The 24,631-nt window shown below is 43.5% G+C and overlaps 1 protein-coding gene across 1 annotated transcript in view; it reads right to left on the bottom strand.

Annotated features, from left to right (window-relative positions):
* Positions 1 to 2,299: 2,299 nt before the first annotated feature.
* DENND4C (DENN domain containing 4C) overlaps positions 2,300 to 24,631 on the bottom strand; it is a 274,603-nt gene continuing 252,271 nt past the window's right edge. The window contains exons 26-33 of the mRNA XM_082257942.1: positions 20,532 to 20,707; positions 19,429 to 19,605; positions 16,356 to 16,530; positions 15,037 to 15,282; positions 6,972 to 7,089; positions 3,690 to 3,843; positions 3,531 to 3,595; positions 2,300 to 2,477 (exon numbers count right to left, since the gene is read on the bottom strand). Of these exons, the coding sequence (XP_082114068.1) occupies positions 2,341 to 2,477; positions 3,531 to 3,595; positions 3,690 to 3,843; positions 6,972 to 7,089; positions 15,037 to 15,282; positions 16,356 to 16,530; positions 19,429 to 19,605; positions 20,532 to 20,707 (1,248 nt within the window). The 3' untranslated portion in view covers positions 2,300 to 2,340. The remainder of the gene's footprint in view (positions 2,478 to 3,530; positions 3,596 to 3,689; positions 3,844 to 6,971; positions 7,090 to 15,036; positions 15,283 to 16,355; positions 16,531 to 19,428; positions 19,606 to 20,531; positions 20,708 to 24,631) is intronic.

The raw sequence follows: 24,631 nt of genomic DNA on the forward strand, positions 1-24,631 counted from the left end.
AGAACATACTGTCCATCAATGGCTAAGTTATACACATAGGTAGTCAGGTAGACGAATGTAGCACTGAACATGGCTTGAAAGCAAAGGCTTTACCACACAGTATTAGGAAGGGATATACATTGATCTTCTGTAGTGTCTAAAGAAACATGATTTCAAATAGCAATACTGTGCTGTATACCACAGCAGACTTCAAATAGCAATACTGTGCTGTATACCACAGCAACTAGATATCACATTTCAGCATTTTAGTGTAGTTAAACTAAAACAAGCTGATCTCTCATTGGTTATGTGTTACCCACACACCACTATTTGCAGCATGTTGGTATACTAACCCCATTATGTAGTGCATGTTTGAAAGAGCTTAAACCAGTTTTAAAGAGAACATGTCTTAACAGAAATACAGCAGCTTCCACTGCTGGCTTTTGGTTGAAGTCATGCCATGTCCAACCAATGGCAGGAGCCAATGTCTTAAAACAAGCATTGCAGGCTGGTAATTATGACTTCACATGCACATATCTGTTCTGGGTCAGAAAATAAATGGCAAAGCCACAGCCAGGGAACCAATAACTAACCAAGTCAGCAATGGCAACATCTACATTTCTTTTAAGACTGGTCTAGTTTAAATGTAATTACAGGCAACGCCACTAAAAATCACACAGGCCTAAGGATGAACTGTACTGAATTCAGTTATTAGAGGCACACAATATCTAGGGGAGAAGTCAAGATAAGGAAAGATCACATTAAGTATAGTAAGTTTTGGTGCTTATCGGGATTAGCTTCTGTTTTACACAGTGAAATTTCCCTAGGAAAACATTGAGGAAGGGAAAATATATTGCTGATCTCCTTCTGAAGATCAGAGTGTTTCTTGGCTATTACACTAAAGTTGGCCATCCATGGATTGTAACTTGGCCAGTTCAGTAAGGCAGGGCTGGATTTCAATCCATATATAGGCACTGTGCTTGAACTTCTGTACAACTGTCCTGGTATTTTAGCTGCTCAATCAGCATTGCAGGCTATAGCCTGTGGTGCGGATCATTGTATTCTGACAGCAGGGAAGTCTCCCCTCTGACAGAATACAATAGCTCAGCAGGGATGATTCCTCCATCCACCTCAAATATGTGGATGGGGGAATTGGGTCAGTTTACTTTTCATTAAACTCGCTGATTGAACGAAAAAAACTTACTAATGTATAGGCAACTTGAATCCCACTCTACACCACTTTGTAAGATACTGATAAAGAAAGTCAGAGTAAACGCAGAAATTCGTATTTGCTTTTTCCAGGCCAGTGGCACAAAGTACTGAAGACAAAAGCTCAGCATGACAACCATCAACTAAATTTGCAGATGAAGGACTAGCAATGATGACAGTGTTCATCTCAGAGTTTTCCTTTAAGGCACTTAAATGCAGCATTTATAGTAAATCCTCCTATTGCTAAGATACCATTACAGGAAGGTGATCCTAATTTGTAATATGCAATAGCTCTAGTACACCACCAAGCTAAAATCTGGTTGATCTGGATTTAAAAAATAATGGCCTGTGGTCTAAGCCTTAAGACTTTCTACATGCCCAATGGCAGTAAAATATACAAACTGTACAGTATTGTACTGCACTGACAAAAATGTCATGGCCATTGTTATTCTGAAAGTGGGTAGGGCTGGTATTGGGCAACAACACCCATAAAGGCACTATGCAATAAAACGATCATCCATTATCTAAGCTAATTCTATTTCACTAAAAGCAAGAATTATTAAAAAAAAAAAAAAACTTTCTTGAAAAGAAGCCACGGTTGCAGATATATATATATTTCTTATATTGAGGTGACCTGGACCATAAGAGTGCCATGGAAATAGTCAAGTGTCTGGATGGATGATTGTCAAACTAAGGCAGACCAAGTTTTGCTGGTTAAGAGCATTGCAAAGTATTACAAGGCGAGCCTACTAGAATGGCATAACTGTTGATGCTACCTGTCAATTGTATACTGTAAATAATAAAAAAAATTAAATAATTTAAATGTTCGGTCAGAAAATGCTTGTACTTTAAAGTGCTGTATATCTTCAATTCAGCATTAATTTTTCCTCTGCAGGTGGGAGAATGTGGCAGTGTGATGAAAATCTCATTATACTTGCATCATGATCATTCTTGTTCTAGCCTTCCATTCATTTCAATGCATATTAAGGATGAGTAGAAGTAGCAGTTGCTTATATTGCCTTGTGCAGTAGATGAACCTATGTCATGTGCAACCTTTCCACTTGGGTCCATGCTGCCACGAGATTGAGCAGAAATGAGGCATTCGTTGAAAGCATAACAAGGAATGAAACAAATTAATTCAAAAGAGATTCTTCAAATCAAAGGAGCCCCAAAGACCGCTCTACAGTACTCTACATTCTTGTTTGGAGGCACATCAATCTTCTGCATTTTTTTGAGAAGATCAGACGGAAGTTTTTCATAAGCAAGTCTGTATTCATTGTCGAATGCCTCTAAAATTAAAAGACAAAATAAGAGCATATGAGCTGAGATTTTAGGGATATCTACACTGATTTTGTTTAATAAAGGCTTTAGCTTAACATAAGCATACAACCATAGCAACATGACAATCCACAAATATGAAGTACCTCCATTTATCTCCTGTCTTTGCTGCTTTTAGGATTAACCTGTGAGAATTGTGCCTTAGTACTACTGACTTTAACAAGTAATTATCCAATTCACTGAGGCACAAAAACACAGCAAAAAGCACATTTCACATATTACAGGCTCATGGAGACAGGTGCAGTCAGCCCGCCAGAAGGACATTTGCAGCAAAGTAAAGTGAATGTTTGTGTACGAGCTTGAAGGGTTCAATGAACTGCATAGGGGTGTCACAGTTACTGTGTATACAGGCAATGGAGAACAAGGACTACATTCAATACATTTGGTTCATCTAGAGCAGTGGTCAACTCTGGTCCTCGGGGCCCACTAACAGACCAGGTTTGCAAGATAACGAAATTACATCACAGGTGATCTCATTTGCTGCTCAGTGATTGCAGTATTCTAGTCTGCATCTCCCCAAGGTAATACTTAAAATCTGGCCTGTTAGTGGGCCCCAAGTGCCAGAGTTGAGGACCACTGATCTAGAGCAGTGGTCCTCAACCCTGGCCTACAGGGCCCACTAACAGGCCAGATTTTAGGTATTACCTTGGGGAGATGCAGACTAGAATACTGCAATCACTGAGCAGCAAATGAGATCACCTGTGATGTATTTTAGTTATCTTGAAAATCTGGCCTGGTAGTGGGCCCTGTAGGCCAGGGTTGAGGACCACTGATCTAGAGGATAGGTGTGTTGCTCTACTGGACCTTTAGGTTAAACCATCCTTGCAGTGGGCAAATCTTAGCTGGACAAAAAATTGCCATCAAGATTGCTGATGCACAAATGAAGACCTACTTTGGTCATCAGTTTTTAAATGCCTCTGATCCTAAAATGTTACCACAAGAGGTGAATTAAGAACATTCTAATGCTGCTGTTAAAAATAAAAAAAAAAAAAAAAAAAACTTACCAATGTCAATATTTTCTCTCCCCAGGGAAACCAGAGACAGGTACAGTATTTCTCTGTAAATGCTTCTGTGTAATTACATAAAATAAATATGTTTGTAGAAGGATTTATAATGTAACAGCTCATCAAAATACAAATCACAGTAAACACCACTAGGCTTACCTTTGTCTTTTACCCCCTGAGCCACACTTCTGCAGGACAAGGCTGATAGGCCTCAGAACATCATTGTGCTGTATACTGAGAGTGATGCTCTCCAATAAATTATTGATTTCATGAAGTTCCTTTGGAATAGGAGCTCCCGTTTTCTTAATGGATTCTGTTAGATAAATACATTGATATATTTGTTTAGTCAATAAATCACATTTTGAAAATCATACAGCAATTACCCAGGCTGGTTTAGAGCTTTCTATTTGGTTAAATATAATTATATATATTAAAAGTATCAATCACTTATCAAGCTTAAGACTAGAATTCACAAGCTTTTTGTCGGTTTACACTGTAAAGGGTAATGGCCTGGAGTTTCTGGCCTTTGTTTTATTTGTGAAAGAGGTTGAGGTTCTTACTGTTAAATGCAGAGCGAGTCTCCCAGAAAATGGTATATTAACCACTTAAGCCCCGGAAGATTTTACCCCCTTCCTGACCAGGGCCTATTTTGTGATTCGGCACTGCATGATTTTAACGGACAATTGCGCGGTCATACAATGCTGTACCTAAACAAATTTGGCATCCTTTTTTTCCCCACAAACAGAGCTTTCTTTTGGTGGTATTTGATCACCTGTGCGATTTTTTGATAATGCGCTATAAACAAAAACAGAGCGTAAATTTTGCAAAAATAACAAATAACAATATTTTTCACATTTTTTTATATGAAATTCCCCAAAAAAAAAATGTAAAAATCAAAATTTTTTAACATTTTCGGCCAATTTGTTTTATGCTACATATGCTTGTAAAAAAAAAAAAAAAAAAAAAAGAATCGCAAAAAGCGTATTTTGATTGGTTTGCGCAAAAGTTATAGTGTTTACTAACAAAGGGAAAGATTTTTGTCATTTTTGGTGGTTTTTTTTGTAACGAGTAATGGCGGCGATCTGAGATTTTTTTTGCGGTACTGCGACATTGCGGCAGACAGATCGGACCCTTGACTGACATTTTTGACACTTTTGGGGGTACCGGTGACATTACTGCAGTAATCAGTGCTATACATATGCAGTGTTACTGTAAAAATGACACTGGCAGGGAAGGGGTTAACTGTATTGGAGAGGGAGGGGTTAAGTGTGTCCTAGGGGCGTGCTTCTAGCTGTGATGGGACATGGCTACTAGTGTAAAAACAGAGATCAACGGTCCTACATAGTAGAACCATCTGATCTCCATTTTTACACAGGGGAGAATGACAGGCGGCTTGTTTACATTAGCCGCCTGCCTTTCTCCCTTTCCGGCGAACGATCGCGAGCGTCCGCCGGTCACACGCACTGACTTCTTAGAGAACAAGCCGGGGCGGGCGCGCGCTTCAGCGGGTGCGCGCTTGCCTGCTATTGGCTCACAAGCCGGTGACCGGTACGTCACTTTGCCTGGCCGGGGCTGACCGCCGCAGTATATGTACTTGCGGCGGTCGGCAAGTGGTTAAAAGAGATATATGGCTTTTAAAAAAAAAAAAACAATCATACTCACCTAGATGGCTGCAGCACCGATCCCAGCTGCAGATGTCCCCTGCCACCTCTAAGACAAAGAACTGAGCGATCAAAGACTGCAGATCATTCAGTTCTTGGTCTTCAGCCTTCATAGAGGTGGTAACTGTCAGTCACATGATCTCTGCTCTGCCCCTCCAGTGCTCACTCGAGTGCTGATCTGTGGAGGGGGTGGGGGCGGCTGTCTCAGCAGCAGCAGCTTGCAGAGAGGCCAATCCAGCTGCCAGTCCAGGCATCTAGGTGGATCCCGACTGTAAAGTTGGGATCTTTTCTATGCCTGGACTGGCTTTAGCCCACTGTCGGCTAAAAAGAGTTCACAGGAGTGCAGAACGAAGTTCATTTGGTATTTCTTTTTTTGCATGAAAAGGTAAAAAAAGAGGCCAAGATCATGGTGTAGCGAGGCCTCTGCTCATCGTCTTGGATGCCCAATAAGAGCTAATTCAGCCAACACCGGTAGGGGTAGCTGTAATCGGGTGTTAATACAGTCAAAAATGGCTGTCCAGTATCGTACTAGCCTGGGAAAGTCCAGAACATAGGTGATATCAGGAGATTAGCATCGGGGGCAGTTTGATGAACGCTGTGGGTATATTCTGTGCAGTCTTTGAGGCGTGTAAAAGATTCTATGTAAGAACTTGGTTTGTATCAATTTATCTCGAGAGAAGACCACAAGTTTGAAGCTATCCTTAAAAACACTCTTCGCAAGTTTCCCTTTGCAGGCTTGGGATATCTGCCCTCCACTGTTCCCAGAGCCTATATCGAATGTTAGATTTAATCCTTTCTGAATGCTCTATCATGACTCCAAAGGATAAGTGCACTTTCAATGCCCTTGTGTTAAACTAGCCCACCTTTGTGGCTTCTTGTGTTTACCTATCACTGGCGGATTTTAAGTGAGCTGTCTGCACAGTAGCTTCCCATTGAGTTCTGCAGGACCATCTCACAAGATAAGAAACTCTGCATTTGTTCTTTTTCCCCGGTTTATTTTATAAGCAGTGCTTCCCCCCAACATAGTGAAATCCTAAGACAAATTATTAAAGCGGAGTTCCAGCCGTTTTCGTGTTTATTAAAAGTCAGCAGCTACAAAAAGTGTAGTTACTGACTTTTAGTAAACACACACTCACCTGTCCCACGGTCCAGAGATGCGGCCGGGGGGAGCCTCGGTTCTCTCCATCTTCTTCCCATGGCGCCGGCATCTCTGGTGTGGGCACCCGGCTGTGACAGCTTGTGGCTTCACAGCCTGGTGAGCACTGCGCATGCACGAGTCGCGCTGCGTGTGCTGAATGGACAGGCAATCTTCTGGGACCTCTGACATGTCCCAGAAGATTGCAGGGTGGGAGAGGCAGAAGAACTTCAGCCCGAGCCGCCTAGGCGGCCTGAGCGGGAGCAGGTACCTGTCAAATCTAGGTACCCGCTCCCCCGCAAAAAAAATGACATGCCAAATTTGGCATTTCAGGGGGTCAGGACCACTTATGAGTGGAACTTCGCTTTAAAGCAAGCATTACCAGTCCCTGAAAAAAGATCTGAATTTGTTTAAAAAGATAATTAGCACTTCCATTAAAGATTTGTGTTTATTTCTCACAGAGTAGAACTGAAAAGTGATCCTAAAGGCTTCAAGAAAGCTGCACAAAGCTTGCTTGTGCATACTGTTCTTTTGAGTAGTTCTTTTGAGTAGAATTTGCAAGTTCAATTCTGTGTAAATAGGGTTAAAGGAAAATAAATGTTGCTAGAAATGACCAAAAACAGTTAGCACTGCAGAAGATATTACCCAGGTTCCGCCACTTTATATAGAGGGCCTCCCCGGGATCTTGGTGTAGGTTAACATTGTCCCATAGCAACTGAATGTAAACCAACTTGCTGTCTTGTGACAAGGATGACTGGGAGACCTGTTAACAAAAAGCAAAATACATTTAGCAAATTTCTCAGTAAGGTACAATAAGTGCTTTAGGAATATCTTCGGAATATAAAATTATAACATGCCATGTATCAGGCCAAAGTCTAATTCAGTTTCCTGAGCTTGTAGTACTTTAAAGTAGGGCTGTAACTAGCGATTCTTTTCATAATCGATTTGTTGGCCGATTATTGTTTTGATTAATCGAATAACCACCTTTAAAAAAGTGGATTTTTGTAACAACTTACTGTAAAATCCTTTTCTCTGAAGTTCATCAACAGACGCAGCTCCTTATCTTCATGACTCATAGGGTTATGCCCCTCATTCTAGGAATAGGCACTAGGCAGGAAAAAAGCTTAACCACGCCTATGGGGGCTGTCCCTGCAGGCATAACCCTTCAGATTCTGCTATCAACAATTAGTTTAGTTGCAAGCAGTGTTTAGAAGACAAAAAACTCCATACCTTAGAAGTACAAGGACAAACAGAGCGTCTGATTTTCTAAAGGACTCAGTGGTCTCTCAATAATCCCTGATTGCCCGAACCACATCCAAAGAATGCAAGGCATACTCCTTAGGATGCTGAGGTTTAGGGCAAAGTGAAAGCAACACAATGTCTTCATTCAGATGAAAATCAGAAACCACCTTAGGAAGGAACGACTGATTAGGTCGAAGTATCACCTTATCCCCGTGTACCACCAGATAAGGTGAGCGGCAAGGTTGGTTTTGCACAGAGCAGCCTCCTCTTCTAAGGACCCCCACTGACGCTTCTGGCTCCTCCTGCCTTCAGGGTGCCCCAATAACAAGCTACAAAGTATAGTATAGAGTGCCCCTATATAGAAAGGTAAAAAAAAAACTTCTGCCTTTAGAACCACTCACTTCCTGCCCATGAGGAATTGCTCCTTACACATTCACAAGTTCTCAGGCATTTACGGACATGTACGGATGGTGTACTGAGCTGTATGTGTGCTGCATTGCTCCTTACACATTCACAAGTTCTCAGGCATTTACGGACATGTACGGATGGTGTACTGAGCTGTATGTGTGCTGCATTGCTCCTTACACATTCACAAGTTCTCAGGCATTTACGGACATGTACGGATGGTGTACTGCGCTGTATGTGTGCTGCATTGCTCCTTACACATTCACAAGTTCTCAGGCATTTACGGACATGTACGGATGGTGTACTGAGCTGTATGTGTGCTGCACTGTGTATTCTGACATGTATGGATGGTGTACTAAGCTGTAAGTGTGCTGCACTGTATTTCCTGATATGTAAACAAATCATATTATGCATTCTGTATGCAGGCCAACTAATTGGCTGACGAACTAATCTATTATGAAAACAGTTGACAACTATTTTCATAATCTATTAGTTGTCCATTATTCGATTAGTTGTTTCGGCTCTACTTTAAAGTGACCGGTTTTGAAAAAAGTACAATCTCTGGGGCTGAATTTCTGACCCAGACTTTGCAAACTAGTGTAAAACCAACCTGAGACATAAGTGACTTTTTTACACTGTATACGGTTTAAAGTAGAAGAAATAGTAACATCCAAAGCAAGTCCCTAATGGTACCTCTACAATTTTATTCAATCTCCCCTGTGCAGTCAGTAAGAATCGCCAAAAAAATATACGTTACATTTTTCTGTGCAGTCACACAACTGCCAACACTCCCTGCTTGTCCGTTCCCTAGTAAGCTGCCGACAGAGCTCTCCAAATAATACCAAAAGTAAAATAAAAAGAAAGTATGTTTCCTGAACTGAACATTGTCAGAGCAAGTCACATCAACCATGCATACAAACTGGGGGAAGCCTTCCCAGAAATAATGTGTTACTAATGGCACAGTGCAGCTTCAGGCAATGCTTAGGGGATTAGCTTTTTTTTGGTAACTGCTAATCAGCACTGTCAGCCCTGCACTGAAAACTAGATTCTAATTAGGGGAACGGCAAAATCACCTTAATTAAACCTCTTCGTGCCTAAGGGTAAAACAAATCTTAATGACTGAATACAGTTTTGCAACTTTGACATGTCAGTAAATCTGTACAAACCATCGCAACTACTTTGTGCATCCAGGTGGAACATACCTTATTTTTTTTAAGGACAAATTGGGCTTTTATTTGGTGGTGAATGGATTTTCTGGCTCAAAATAATAAAAACAAAAAAAAAATTTTAAAAAGAAATTAGCTGTATATTTCTTGCTACTACCATAACCTACCACCAAACAACAACCCAAAATAAATTCTCCTGTTCCCGATGATTGCAGCGATACTTCATATATGTATGTTAGAGGTTGCTTGTACCCTTAGAACAGTGCGTATTTTGTTTTTTTTTTTGTTTTTATCCTGCCTAAAAACATACTGTCACGGACACTGATAATAATTTAAAAAAATGCTTTAACAAAAAATATACTGACCATGACCTTTGACCCCAACTTGACCCAAACACTAACCTACATCAAACCTTGATCTAGTGTTTTATTCATTTGTTTACAATACATGTTTATTTCTTTTTCACTACAAGGAGAGAGGGAGATACACAGGGGAGGGCTACACAGTGACTCATCACTGTGACAGCCAATCATTCACAGTGATCAGGTGGTTCCGGGTCCCGATCGTCAGTATCGAGATCTCGGGCCCGCACTCAGCAAGGTCCATGTTCCCTGCCCAAAGACATACGCATAAATATGGCCCCACGAAAAAAAAGCCCGGTTCAGTGAGGGCGTATATATGCATACTGTCGGCGGGAAGGGTTTAAAAAATGGGCATCATGGGAAGGTGAAAAAATTGGGATACTTTGCATTTATATTGTTTTTTATTTTAGCCTGGAGACAAACTTCCTTCAATCCAATCGTTGTTCAAGACCTGAAGTTGTAAGAGACAGCTGTAAAGGGGAGGAAAGATTATTTTTTCTTGGCGTTCACTGAAGGACACACAGTCTAACCTTTAGGTTATACTGCAGCATACAGGGGATTTGGACATTGGCAAACGAAAAACTGTATGTTAGCCTGGAATAACCCCTTTGACTACCAGCATGCCTCAGTTTTGTGTCAAAGCAATACTGAGAGCTTGATAATAAACACTGAGGGATGGGATCACTGTCCTTTAAGGGACTCAAAAAAAAAAAAAAAAAAATGGGAATTTTGATGATTTTACCGTAAAATCCATTTCTCTGATGTTCAATAACGGACACAGCTCCTGATCTTCTTAACCATTGGGTTATACTGCCCCCTACAGGAGTAAGACACTAGGCAGAAAAAAAGTCTGGCTACACCTATGGGCAGTCCCAGGGGGTATACACCCTCTCTCTGCTATAGGTACTCAGTTTTGTTACAAGCAGTCTCAGAAGAATTACAACTCCACAGAGGGGTGGGTGCTGAGTTTCCGTCAATGAAAATCAGAGAAATGGATTTTACGTTAAGTCAAAAATCCTATTTTTTCTTTTGTTCATTGAGGGACACAGCTCCTTATCTTCTTAACCATTGGGACGTCCCAAAGCAGTGTCAAACATGAGGTGTGGGAATCCGCAAATACATCCGCTTTATAGAACTTTGTGAAAGTGTGCACCGACGACCAGGTGGCCGCCTTGCAAACCTGCAACACTGACGCCTGATGACGGAAGGCCCAGGAGGCACTGAGGGCCCGAGTAGAGTGTGCCTTGACAAGGAAAGGAGGAACCTTAACCCTTGATGAAATAGGTCTGAATCACCAGCTGTCTGATACATCTGGAAATGGTCACAGAGCAAGCAGACAACCGTTTCCTAGGCCCTTCCATAAGCACAAATAGTGAGACTGATTACCTAAAGAAGACACTTCGTAGCTGCCAGGTACACCCTAATTGCCCGGACCACATCAAAGCCATGCAAAGCAATTTCCTTTGGATGCTTTGGCCTGGGACACAGGAAAGGCAACACAATGTCTTCATTCAAATGAAAATCAGAGACAACTTTGGAAGGAACGACTGACAGTGACAAAGAACCACCGTATCTCTGTGAATCACCAAGTAAGGTGAATGACAGAATAACGCCACCAATTCCGACATCCTGCGCGCACTAAGCACTGGCCACTAAGAAGGCCACCTTCTGGGAAAGCCTAAGCAGGGGAATCTTCCAAAGATTTTCCAAAGGATGCTTCTGGAGGACTGAGAGCACTACACATTGAGGTCCCAAGGGGGCAACAGAGACTGCACTGGAGGGGCCAAGCACCTAACTCCCTGAAGAGAAGTGCGCACCAGGGAGTATGTGGCCAAAGCCGGTTGAAAGAAGACCGCTAAGGCCGACACCTGACCGTTTATAGTACTCAAGGCCAGTTTCTGCTCAACCCTCCATTGAAGGAAGGTCAAGATCCAAGCCACCGAGGAAAAGCAAGGATGAACCCCAACAAACTCACACCACGCAATATACGACTTCCACGTACGATGGTAGAACTTCCTAGAAGTAGATTTCCTAGCTTTTAACAGTGTTGGAAACACCAACTCAGACAAACCTCTATCCATTAGTACCTGGCATTCAACAGCCAAGCTGTCAAAACCAGCGACTGTAAAGCAGGATGGAAGATTGGCCTTCGGGACAGCAGATCCTCCCTGAGAAGAAGCTTCCAAGGAACGTCGGCGACCAGCCGCACGAGATCGGCGTACCAAGCCCAGCAAGGCGAGTCTGGAGTCACTAAGATGACCGGAATCTCTTCTGCATCGATCCTGCATAGAAGTCTTTGCAGAAGCTGGAGAGGAGGGAAGGCATAAATCAGACCATACTGACCCCACGGGGGCAATCAACACGTCTGTGGTATCTGCCAAAGGATCCTGTGACCGAGCCACAAACCTCTGCCCCTTTCTGTTGAGCCGAGACGCCAACAGATCCACCTCAGGGATGCCCCACCGGAGACACACCTAATGAAACACCCCTGGATGACGGGACCACTCCCCTTGGTCCAATGCCTGCCAGTTTTCCACCCTAGGAATGTGTACGGCGGAGAAGGCTGGAACGAACTGTTCTGCCCACCTTAGAATGCCGGCTACCTCCAGAGACTTCTTGTGCCCCCCCCCCCCCCAGGTGATTGACATAAGCCATGGCATTGTCTGATTGAATCCGTACTTTACATCCCTGAAGACGATCCGTCCAATGGTCCAGGCACAGTCTGATCGCTCGGAGTTCAAAGACATGGATTTGAAGTCTGGACTCTTCCAGTGTCCAAAGCCCAAGAGCAGAATTTTTGCCGAGGACACCTCCCCAGCCGGACAGGCTGGCATCAGTGGTGACCACTGTCCAATAAAAGGGGAGGAAAGCTCTGCCCAGCCAAATCGCAGAGAACGAAGCCACCATATCAGGGACTCCCTGGTTCTCTGCCAAAGTCGGATCGGATTGTCCAAAGACTGCGTAGTCTTGTCCCATTTGGCCAGAATCTCCCTTTGCAGGGACCTCGTATGGAAGTGTGCAAATGGAACTACCTTGAAAGTAGACACCATCAGGCCCAGCACCCACATGCAAGTCCAGAGGGATGACCATTTGCTGGACAGCAGGAGACGAAATGCAGTCTCCAATTTGTGGAGCTTGTCCAGAGAAAGAAGCACTCTGGCTAAGGCTGAGTCCAGACTCAGACCCAGATAGTCCAGCTTTGTAGATGGAACCAGAGCAGACTTCTGAAAATTCAGTATCCAGCCGAACTACCTCAGAGTTCATATGGCGACTTCCAGGTTTTCCACCAGAGCAGTAAAAGACTCCGCTTACAGAAGGAGGTCGTCCAAGTAGCCCAGTACCGTGATCCCCTGCTGGTGTAACAATGGCAGCACTGGGGCTAAAACTTTTGTGAAAACCCGAGGAGCAGAGGTGAGACCAAAGGGTAACGCCACAAACAGATAACGCTCCTCTTCCAGGGCCTAGCAGAGGGAGCGCTGGTGACCAGCACATATTGGGATGTCAAGGTAAGAATCCTTGCTGTCGATAGAGGCAAGAATATTCCCCTGATGCTGGGATGCCACCACCGTGCGAATGGACTCCATTCTGAACTTCTGCACCCGCACAAAGCAATTCAGCACCTTGAGGTCCAGGATTGGACGCACCTTGCCTTCATTCCTGAGGACTATAAACAGGTTTGAGTAAAAATCCTGAAAACATTCCGGAGTCAGAACTGGGACAAGCACCTCTTGAAGAACAGGTTTTGTACTGCCCAAAACAGACCCTTTAACCACTTCTGGACCGGAAGATTTTCCCCCTTAATGACCAGGCCATATTTTGCGATTCAGCACTACATTATTTAACGGACAATTGCCCAGTCGTGCAAAGCTGTACGCAAATAAAAGCACATAGGTTACAAGAAAATGGCAGATCTGTAGGCCTCAAGGACAGAACCAGGCAGGACAAGGGGCCCTGGCAGGAGCCCCCACCAGGTAAACACCCCCCCGCACAGCTGATCGTCCGGTCAACGCCCCCCCCCCCCCCCATCACCCAGTCAGCAGATGATTGTAAATCTCACCAGAAAAAAACAGGAGAAAAAATTGCCAGGACCAGAGATCCTAGCAAGGAACTAGGTCCTTACTCCTGACTAAGCAGAAAGAAAACTGAGTACCTATAGCAGAGAGAGGGAGTAAACCCCCTTGGACTGCCCATAGGCATAGCCAGACATTTTTATCTTCCTAGTGTCCTACTCCTTTAGGGGGCAGTATAACCCAATGGTTAAGAAGCTCAGGAGCTGAGTCCGTCAATGAACAAAAAAGAACATTTTTTAAGTGAGCACAAAATTACTTTTTTTTTTTGCTCATTGAGGGACACAGGAAGCCCTAAGTGTTCATGCGCCCCTCAATGTAGCCCAACTGGGGGGATATGCAACACAGCAAACAAATGCAAAAGGGTTTAAGAAAACAGAAAACTGGGATCTGGCTAAAACTCAAACAGCTGCCTGAAGGATCATACACCTTGATAGCAATAGATGGTCTGCCTAAGCCACCCAATGATGGTGGAATAAGGTGATGCACCCTTACAGGTTTTTTCCAGGACGACAACAAAGGTATTAGACTTAATGAAAGAGACTATCTCAGCCCAAACCAAATACAGACAATGATAAGTAATGTCCTTTTGAAGAACTGTAGCTGGGCATTGGGATGAATAACAATGTCCTGTTGAGGTGAAGCAGAAACTACCTCAAACATTGACCTAAGAATTATCTCTTCTCTATGCAAACCAAGAGGTTCATAATAGGATAAGGCCATCAGTCAGACACTCGCCTCAAAGACTGACTACAAGAAACAACACTTTGTGGGTGAGAGTAAAGCGAGGAACGTCTCTAATGGGTTCAAACAGTGTATGAACATCTAGCCCCATGCTGTAGAAAAAGTCAAATTGCCCAGTCTTCCAGGGTATTGATTCAGAAGCTTCTCTACTGAACAAGTCTCCTGCACCGACAGGATGCCCAGGACTCCCCTACCTGGCAAGCTGACGTCTATCATGGATATTTTCCAAAAGATTGAAAGGAAGGAATTGAGCTGGATTCATGAGCCTGAGCGCATGCGGCTCAGTGCAAATCAAACTGTGGGAGGACTAGTACCTGTAAGAAAGATGGGGAAACATGTCGGCTGTCTCAGCTGTGAGCGGGTGCCGCTGGAAGGGCTTCGTTATAAGGCAAGTATTTCACAGTGATTATGCCTTTGTCTTACAGGTTTTAATTTTTTTATTAGGAGGTTTTCAACCTCTAAGAATGAACAGAAATAAAGATAAATAAATAATTTATTTTCGAACATATGCATTGATTGACACAGGCGAATAAATATTTTGAAATACGAAACAAAACTCCATGGGGGAGGGGGCTCAAAATTATACCAAATTATTTACAACCAAAATAAAGCAATGTCATTTACATTGCATAACTTCGCTACATACTACAAAAAATACCAAGTGGCCTGTTTATATTATAAAATGTTTTTTAAACTTATTCCAAGCTTTTATAACTTACTGTACCTGGATTCCTCCATTGCAATGCTCCGATGTCAGTATCAGCCCTGGTAGATTGCTTGGCAAGTCTAAACGCCTAAAAAACCACACCAAATTCCAGTAAATGATGGGATGCTGATTGATAAAAGTAGATGTATGGATGACTTGGTCGCCATCATTCTCAAGCAATGACTCCAGCTCTTTTCGCAGCACAAGTGGACTTAGATAAGGAACAGAAACCGGTGGAGGATTGTGCCTTTTCTCTAAAGGATCCTAGAAAAACAGAAACCCAGACAGGATACAGTCAATTTAAACAATAAATACAGGACAATTGTGACATCTAGTGTTTTTTTTTATATATAGGACAGGGAGCTTGGAGAAATCTGCTACTTCGATTATAGTTGATAAACGCAAATGGTTCATGAAAGAGCAGTTAGCCAGAAACAGAAATAAACCAAAAAAGTCAGCAAGAAAATAATGTCTAAAGGAAAAATTGGAAGGAGGATTTCATTAGGGCTTCTTATGGAAAACTAATGATTATAAAGAAGTTAAATAGGAACACATTTTATTTAAAAAAAAAATCTTGTCAGGTTGCATTACCCGACATCATATGCTGAACAAAGCTCATCTCTTTGACCTGCAGATGAATGAAACAGAGAAAACACAAAAGTAACAATGTTACTCTGTATCTCTGAATCACCCAAAGAGTATTTATAAACACTGTGTGAGAAGGACCATTGTTTCGACAGCAGCTGCAGTAATAATTGCTGCATTTACACCATCAACTGCTGGCTGTCATTGTGACAGCTGGGATCTCATGTAAATAGGAAAAGGGGAGGGGTACAGCTACAGAGATGGAAAAGGACAGGACATGCTACACACACCCCTTGTAATCAATGACATTTTTCCATTTCAGCACACAGATCATCTAGCCAGGTTATCCAATCCATTCAATGTCTAGGCAACAAGTTATCTGAAATTTATCAGGAATAGCATCCAATGAATTTTCTCTATTTATATTTTCTTTAAAGAACAAGTTTGACAAAAAAGCTCTGTTTACTCAGATTACCCACTGTGCTTTTTTTTCCCCCTTTAGAAAAGGGGACAAGCTTTCTTCCACATATACTGCTGAAAGATATATATCAGAATTTGGATGTGCAGTGGGTAGGTGATCTGCCAAGACTTACTAGCAAAGAACTATTCTGCATTGAAGTACAGTATCTAAAAATGATTTAATTCTCAAAGCTTTACCTATAACCTGGTAATTAACCATAAGGTCACAGGCTTTCAGAAAGTTTAAAAATGTAATTTGCTTCACCAAGCTAAAAATTAGCAGAAATACATACCACAACTTCCTGAAGGCTGTTAGGTAGGCTAACAGTGGACACCCCATGAGAAGGTCTCTGTGAGAGGTCAATATTCTGGAGAGGACCGCCCACACTGTGGCTTCTTGTAAGAGAGGCAGTTCGTTTTGGAGTACCGTTTTTGTCTGAAGGCTTTGTATCTGCATTTTGGATGTCGCTGGAAATAGAAAAAAAATGGCTCAAATTAAACAGGGCTGGACGATTATCACCAAATACAAATACTGTCTACTTTAAAAAAGTCCAACAACCAAAATATCTACCTTGCCAATAACAGTAGTTTGCTTTCGGGGCATCATCTCGTCTGTTATAGGAGACATTGTCACCCTGACCACGCAGGGCAAAGAAATAATGCAAAACACTACCTTGATTGCTTTATTACCAGTGCGCCCTCACAGCTCTTTCCCCAATCTGAAATCAGAGGTAGGGAAGGAGGTGCTGCCTGGGCAAGGTGACAGTAGCTCTTTAAAGAAAAATGATCAAAAACCTAATGCTGCAGTTGCTCTATAACTGTATTTTACTGGTTTAGGTTACTAAGCGGTATTGACTGCTTTTTCCATAATTCCAAAAATTACGTGGCTGAAAAAGATGACTGTTTTGACACATTATATGGATGCAACCTTGTGTTTGACTGCATGCTGCTAATGAGAGTTTAAAACAAAGTAAAAACACAAACTCGCCAACAGCGCCCAGGCTCCTGTTTGGTGAATCCCCCACTAACAATTCACTACATGGAGTACAACAATGGCACTTTTAATAGGTCCCAGACCCCACCTAGGCACCTCTTTTAAGTGTTATCTGAGTGTGGTCAGGAATGACATTATTTACAAGAACAAGGACAGGTAATGCTGGCCATAAACGGCTTGAATTTCATCTGATACCTCCTGAATTGGCCTATTGACATCACTCTAAAAATCAAACATCCAGGGTGGAAAATTTGTGGCCAAATAGTGACTGCAGCCAATTAGATGCAGCAACTGTTCAAGTATTCTGACAGCCATGGTAGAAGCAGCTGTTAAAATACAATACACGGCAGGGGATTGTCCTCCGTCCATCACAAACAAAAGATCTCCCAGCAAACTTACCAGCCACCCTGATGAACAAACAAACAGAGTGATGTGTGTTTCCCTTCCATGTGCACCTTACTGCAAAAAGCTGGTTATAGATTAGAGTGGTTGCCACTTTTTTGTACAGTTGACTGAATTGGGTGCGTGGACGCACTGGATGCCTTCTCTGCCATTGTACTCTTGCTAGGTGTCATGTGTCACTTGTCATTTTTTTTTTTTTTGGGAAGGAAAACAGAAAACAAGTAATGCAGTCATGGTTGAATGTGAATACACAATCTGGTGAGCATCAAACAAGTCAACACATTAGAAAACAAGAACCAGAGAAATTTTATGGTAGCAGTAACATGGTGCGGACCCATGAGACCCGAGACCACACCCAGTGCAATTCCACATAGGCATGGGCATGATTATAGTCCCAGAAGGCGACACCACATTATAAGACTGATGAATGACATACATAAAATGCGCATTGTAGGCGGACCTAAAAGTCCAGCAAAAACACAGGATATCAATGCGACAGAAGAGAGTAGAATAGGGTAGAGGAAAGCAAAAGAAGAAAGTGGAAGAGCGAATGAGAGTAAGGGACGGGGGGGGGGGGGGGGGCAAGGAGGGTGAGTGGAACGGTGGCTGTAGGCATGCAGGTCAATTGAAACTTAAACCAAAAACCTTAAACATCAATAACAACCAGTACCTTAACCATTATGAGAGCTATTGGGGATGGTAGTAGAAGGGCTAGAAGGGCAAGTAGAAGAGCCATCCCAGGAAGAGGTTTGGGATCTGAGGAGAGCAAAGTCAGCAGTGAAGGTAAAAGAGAGCCAACAGGCCCACATTTTGTTCGATGAGCAGAGGCCTCTTTGAGTGAGTGTTAAGTCTTCCATTTGGTGTACGAGATCAACTTTTTTGAGCCATTGGGATATTGTTGGTATGTTGGACTGTGCCCAGCAGCAAGGGATGAGGGATTTGGCAGCGTTCAACAGGTGGGGGGTGATAGAACGTTTGTAAGGTCCCGCCGGCTCTTTCGTGCAGTGAAACAAGACCGCCCATGGATCATGTCGTACTGGATAGCCTTGGATCTTGGAAATCCATTGAAGTATTTCCGACCAGAAAATTTGGATTTTGTGGCAAGATCACCACAGATGTGCATGCGTAGTTTCGCCCCCACAGACTCTCCAACATTTAGAGGAAGTAGAGGGGTATATACGGTGTAGCTTAAACGGAGTAAGATGCCATAGACTAAGCAGTTTGTATTGCATTTTCGCTGTCGAAGTGGGCGTAGAGGTGGAGTGGGTAAGGTTGAGTATCAGTGATTTTTGCTGGTCCGATATGGAAGATGATAAGTCTTTTTCCCATGCACGTAGGAAAGAAGGAACAAGGTCCGACTTGAGGGATTGTTGGTCCTTATAAAAAAGCGACAGAGTCCCCTGTGTAGGCTTAGTAGATGCAAAGAAACGCTCTATAGGGTTAAGTTCTGTGAGAGATCTCAAGGGGGGTGTCATGTGAGTTGAAGGAGGGGTGGGCTCCCTGCACACCTGCCCTTAATCTATCAATTTCTATATGTGCTCCTATTTGGGAGACTCTGAAAATTAAAGAGTTAGGACTGAAGTATACAGAGGAGTCTTGACGTGGCCACTGCAGCTTATGTGTACAAACAAAATCCTCTGTTTTTAACATAAATTGTTAGGATCAATTTGGTTGTTTTGCAGGCTGGCAAGTGTGCTGGGAAATCTTTGTTTGCGATGTCTTCCATGTACACCTTACTGCAAAGGCTAGTTATAGGCTGGGTTGGCTGCCACTTATTTGTAGAGTATCCTCCATCCATGTGGATGGAGAGATCTTTTACTTTCTATAGTTCAGCCTGTGAGGCTGAACAAGAAAAATCTTAGTATAAGACCATCGAAAACTAATAAATGAGAACAGTAGAATATTCTAATTAAAATACCATTGTTTCACCAGCTAACAATATGCATGCACTAAAAAATGCAGACTATTACCTATGTGCCATGGCCTTTGTGTTTTCTGCTGTTGCAAGTGGAGGCAGAGAATCTGTCACAAGGTTTGTGTCATTGGTGGAGGGTGAAGATTCCTTTTTATGATAAGTGGTGTCTGTTGTTGACTGATGGTTACTGCCATGCAGACTGTCCCCTGAGTTACCAGGCTTCAGGAAAAAACTAAACAAAAAAACATAATAGATGAGACTTATTAATGAGCTTGTGAAAGAACACCTTTGTATGGTTAACAAGCGCTAAAAAACAGGATTTCTGTGGTTACCATGAAATTCGTTTTTACAGTTTTTTGAGGGATACATGAATTCAGGTACTGTTGGGCTAACCTCCTGCTTACAGAAGGAATGGACACTGGTAAACGAAAAAGTCTGTGCAGCTCTTTACAATATGAAGGGAGACAATACAGTTACAATACAATAAAACACAAGAGGGTTAAGAAAGAATGTAAGCTCTTATGAGTAGGGCCAACAGGATGGGGCAAGTGGTACAAAAGTTAACAGTTTTGTATGAGCAGACAGAAGAATAAAAAGTTCAGTTGTTAGGTGCAGGTGAGATAGGCTTTCCCTGAAGAGAGGAGTTTTCAGGGATCTCCTAAAAGGGGCCAGAGTAGGAGACAGCTAGAAAGATTGAGGCAGAATGAATGTTCAAGCAGATCAGAAGTCCCGGAGACGACATGGGAGGAGGAGACCAGAGAGCTAGAGAGGAGGAGGTCTTAGGAGGATCAGAGAGGACAGTTTGGATGATAGTTTGAGACAAGATTGGAGATGTAACTCAGGGCAGGGTTGTGAACGGCTTTGTATAACCCTCCTTTACTTAGTATGAATGTCTGTAGCAAGAAGTAGCATGAGCATGAAAACAAACACAGAAAGGTGGGACCAGTGTCCCTCAATGACCTCCAAGAAAATATTTTTATGGCAAGTGCAAACTCTGGTTTTCTTTCTAGTCCATTGAGGGATACAAGAATTCAGATACTGTTAGGATGTCCAACAGCAGAGCAATTCTGGGTTGGACAACAGAGCAACAACTGCTAACAGGCCCAATAAAACATCCCAATCCCAAACAACCCAATACTCAAACAATTAACAACGAACCTGGCAGAGCCACGCAAATCCTTGAATTCAATGTAAAGGAGAGGCAAGAAGGTGGTTTTACAAAACGGGCATACAGTGTTCAAATTGGAATCATCTGCAGTCCATCCTGCCATAATCTCTTCATCGTAAACCAGAGCATCACAAGCTCTGCATTTGGAACAACTAGACATCAATACCTGCAAAAATAATATTCAACATTTTTAAAATTCCTTAAGGAGTGCATTTCTAGGAATTTGAGATCATCTAAAACAAACATCCCCAAAATATTCAGATTTTAATTACAACATTATAAAAAAACTTTAAAAGAAAATATCTCCATACATGCAGTGAATCTTATGACATGCATGCATTCAAGCATAAACATACTATGCATTCTAAAAGACTGTCCTTAACATACATCAATGGGTTATCTGTTTATCTAGCTTTTTAGCAGTTTTATTTATTGTGGATGAAGTTTCACTAACAAATATAAAACTAATCTACCATTTTTCTTTGAGTACAAAAAAGTTGTATAAAATAAGATTATAAAGTTAGATTTGAAGCTTGTAGAAGATGAAGCCTGCTTATTGGAAGATATAATACCTGTTTAAACTTACATATAGACAAGATAAAAAAGACTGGAATGATTGGACAGATGTGTTCATTTGTTATCAGTCACCCATGCTTTCAGAACCACAATTAGAATACACATATAGGGGTTGATTTACGTGCAAACTCTAGTGCAGCTGTGCATGGTAGCCAATCCGCTTGTAACTTCAGCTTCTTCAGTTAAACTTTGAAAAAAAAACCCCTGGAACCTGACCGTTTTCAATGCAGAGCTGCACCAAATTTTGCACTCTCCAGTTTTAGTACATCAACCCCATAGTGTGGCTTACATGCTATATCATGATGTTTTGACGTAATTTGACCAAAATAATGAAAACATATATGGACTTTGATCCTCATAAAATAGTAGCAAATGGTTTCCCGTTTGTTAAAATAGAGTTTTTTGTAAGAACTTACAGTAAAACTCTTTTCTCTGAGTCCTCTGACAGTCGCAGCCCGTTCAGATGTTCTTCACCATTGGGTAATGGCGCCCTCTGCAGGAGCAGGCTAGGTAGTGAAAAACTAAAAAAGCTTTACAGAAAGACACACCTTTAGGGGGCTGTCCCTCAGATATTACCCTTAGCCACTCAGTGCTTCTATTCAGTTTCGTAGCAAGCAGTACAGGAAGACAATCAACCCCAAAATAGAAGGGCGGGGGCTGCGACTGTCAGAGGACTCAGAGAAAAGAGTTTTACGGTAAGTTCTTACAAAAACTCTATTTTCTCTTACGTCCTCTGACAGTCGCAGCCCGTTCAGATGTTCCTCACCATTGGGATGTCCCAAAGCAGTGCAAGTGTGAGGGGTGGGAAAAGATGCAACCAAGAACGGCAACGTGTCAACAAGGCCAGAGAAAAAAAAACAAGGAAGGAGCGTAGTGCGCATGCTCCGAAACGCGTTACGTAATTTCCGGAAGGCTTGCGGTTCACCGCTGCCTTCGCCTGATCCAGCTCCTCCACGGTCCTTCCTGCATCGTCATTACCCGGCTGCAGGCCAGTCGGAATGCAGATATACTGAATACAGGAAGCGATCCAGGAACATGGACTAAAGGCAATCCCCATGTGAGTTGCTACATATTGTCATGTAAATAAATTTTATGCTACACTCAGCGGCGCCTGTTTTCTTCTCTTGTTGTCAGCGGGATTTCCGTCTTTTGCCTGCCAGAGCTGCCCTGAGTTACATCAGCACCTATAGAGCATACGCTCCATTAGTCCCTGATTGTTTCAACTAATCCACTGTTGCTGCACTGGGGTCCTTTCTCCTTGGCACAAGCGCCCAAAATCCCTCTTGCCTCATGCAGGCCCACAGGGAGGAGAGATCGTTGTCCCTGAGGGACCTGATCTCGCCCCGTAAAGTCCGAAGTTTGTCCTAATGGGGAGAAACACTTTCGCCTGAGCGGAGTCCAGGCCCATGCTCAGGTAACTCAGGCAGACTGACAGGGTCAGTGCCGACTTCTGGAAACTGATAGTCCACCCGAACTCCTGGAGCGTCTGAACCGTGACCGTCAGATCGCTCGACAGAGTGGCACACAAGCTCGCCCTCAACAGGAGGGCGTCCAGATAACCGAGGATTGCAATCCCCCTCTAGCGCAGCAGAGCCAGCACCGGGGCCAAAACCTTGGTAAAGACCCTGGGAGCCGAGGCCAGACCAAAGGGTAAAGCCACAAGTTGAAAGTGGTCCTCGATGGAGGCCAGAAAATCCCCTTGACTCAAAGACGCAAACACGTACCGGATGGATTCCATCTGGAACTTCTGCAACCGCACAAAGCGGTTCAGAAACTGGAGGTCAAGAATCGGACGCATTTTGCCCTCTTTTCTGGGCACCGTGAACAGGTTTGAATAGAACCCGCAAAACCTGTCCTACTGAGGGACCGGCACAGTAACTCCTTGGGCAAGAAGATCTTGAACAGCCCCCTTGAGATCTCGTAAACGATCGGGAGACAGACGGAGATTTGATGGAAAGAACCTGTCTGCGGGGCAAGATCAAAACTTGATCTTGTACCCTGAGCAAATCAGTTCGTGAACCCACGTGTCCTGGATTTGGGACAACCAAGGTTCCCAAAAGCAACTCAGACTTCCCCCCCACCCCTGAGGCGGGTGAGGATGTCCCTTCAGGCGGAGGAAGACTTGACGGCCGCCTCAGACTGACCGGCCTTGGGTTTACCGGACCATGGCTTCTTGTTACCACCGGAGGCCTTGAAGGATTTACCTTTGTCCTGTGCCCCTGAGGCACAAAAAGGCCCCTGATGAGCCTTGAAGGAAGGACCCCACTGTGCGTGGGGTGTTTTGCCCTTAGCGGCTTGGGGCAAGAGGGTACTCTTACCCCCCGTGAGACCCTTGACAATCTCATCCAAGGATCCCCAAAAAGCCGATCCCCCAAATAAGGGATATCAGACACAGTCTTTTTGGAGGCATGCTCAGCCGACCAGCTCTTTAACCAAACCCTGCGGCCAAGTATGACCCCAACCGCAGATAACCTTGCGACCAGAGGAGCCTCATCCAGTGCCACATCACACCGGTACACCAAGGCCTGGGCCATTTGGTCCACCAGGTCAAGAATAGTTTGAGGGACTGACTCCGCCACCAAGTTCCGCTTAAGCACCTTGAACCATTCCGTAACCGTCTGTGAAACCAGCACAGAAGCGAACACAGGCTTGAGCAGAGAGCCTGCCACCAAATTCATGTGGCGGGAAAGTGACTCCACTCGCCTATCCATTGGGTCTTTGAACACCGGGGAATCCTCCACGGGCACCACCGTGGATTTATTCAACCTGGAAACAGTGTGGTCCACCTTAGGTGACATCGTCCAGAGATTGTTAACGGGATCCGCAAAGGGGTAGCAGCATTTAAATCGCATAGGCACTGCTAGTATGTGCTTAACGCGACGCCACTGTTCGTTCACAATGTCGTGAAACTCCTCGGGGCAGGGGAAAACCTGACCCGGCTTCTGGGCTTTACAGGACCCGAAGGAAACCCGCTTACCTGACTGGGTGGGCTCATCATCAATATTCAAAGTCTCCCTGACGGAGTGAATAAGTGCGTCAACTATTGCGTGTTCCAGCGCTGCAACGGAGGAGGACTCCCTCTCCTCCCCTTCTGAGTGTGAGGACTGGGACCCCTTTAAGGGGGACGTTGTCCATGGCAACCAATTCAGGCTCTGAGTCAGATGACTGAGGGGGCAACGGCCGTTTATGAACATTACCCTGTGACATCATAAGATTAAGCTTTCACACCAAAGTTTCAATGGCCGCAGTTAGAGAAGTTAGAGAAGCTAGAGAAGGTGCTCCGGATGTCCCGGAAGCACAAAACCAAGTCTGTGGGGAAATTGTTATCCTGGGACTCCATTTTACAGCAAAATAAAATTTTGGGACACCGGCCCTTTAAAATCAGCGAACCTGCACCCCCACCGGAGTCCCCCTTTAGATGGATAAGGAAACCGAAAAGCACCGTTTTTAAGGATAAATGCCCAAAAAAAAAAAAAAAAAAAAAAATCGCAGAGAAAAGCCCCCACAGTGTCAG

The sequence above is a fragment of the Pelophylax lessonae genome (assembly GCF_965119305.1).
Source record: "Pelophylax lessonae genome assembly, chromosome: 1".
Lineage (NCBI taxonomy): Eukaryota > Metazoa > Chordata > Amphibia > Anura > Ranidae > Pelophylax > Pelophylax lessonae.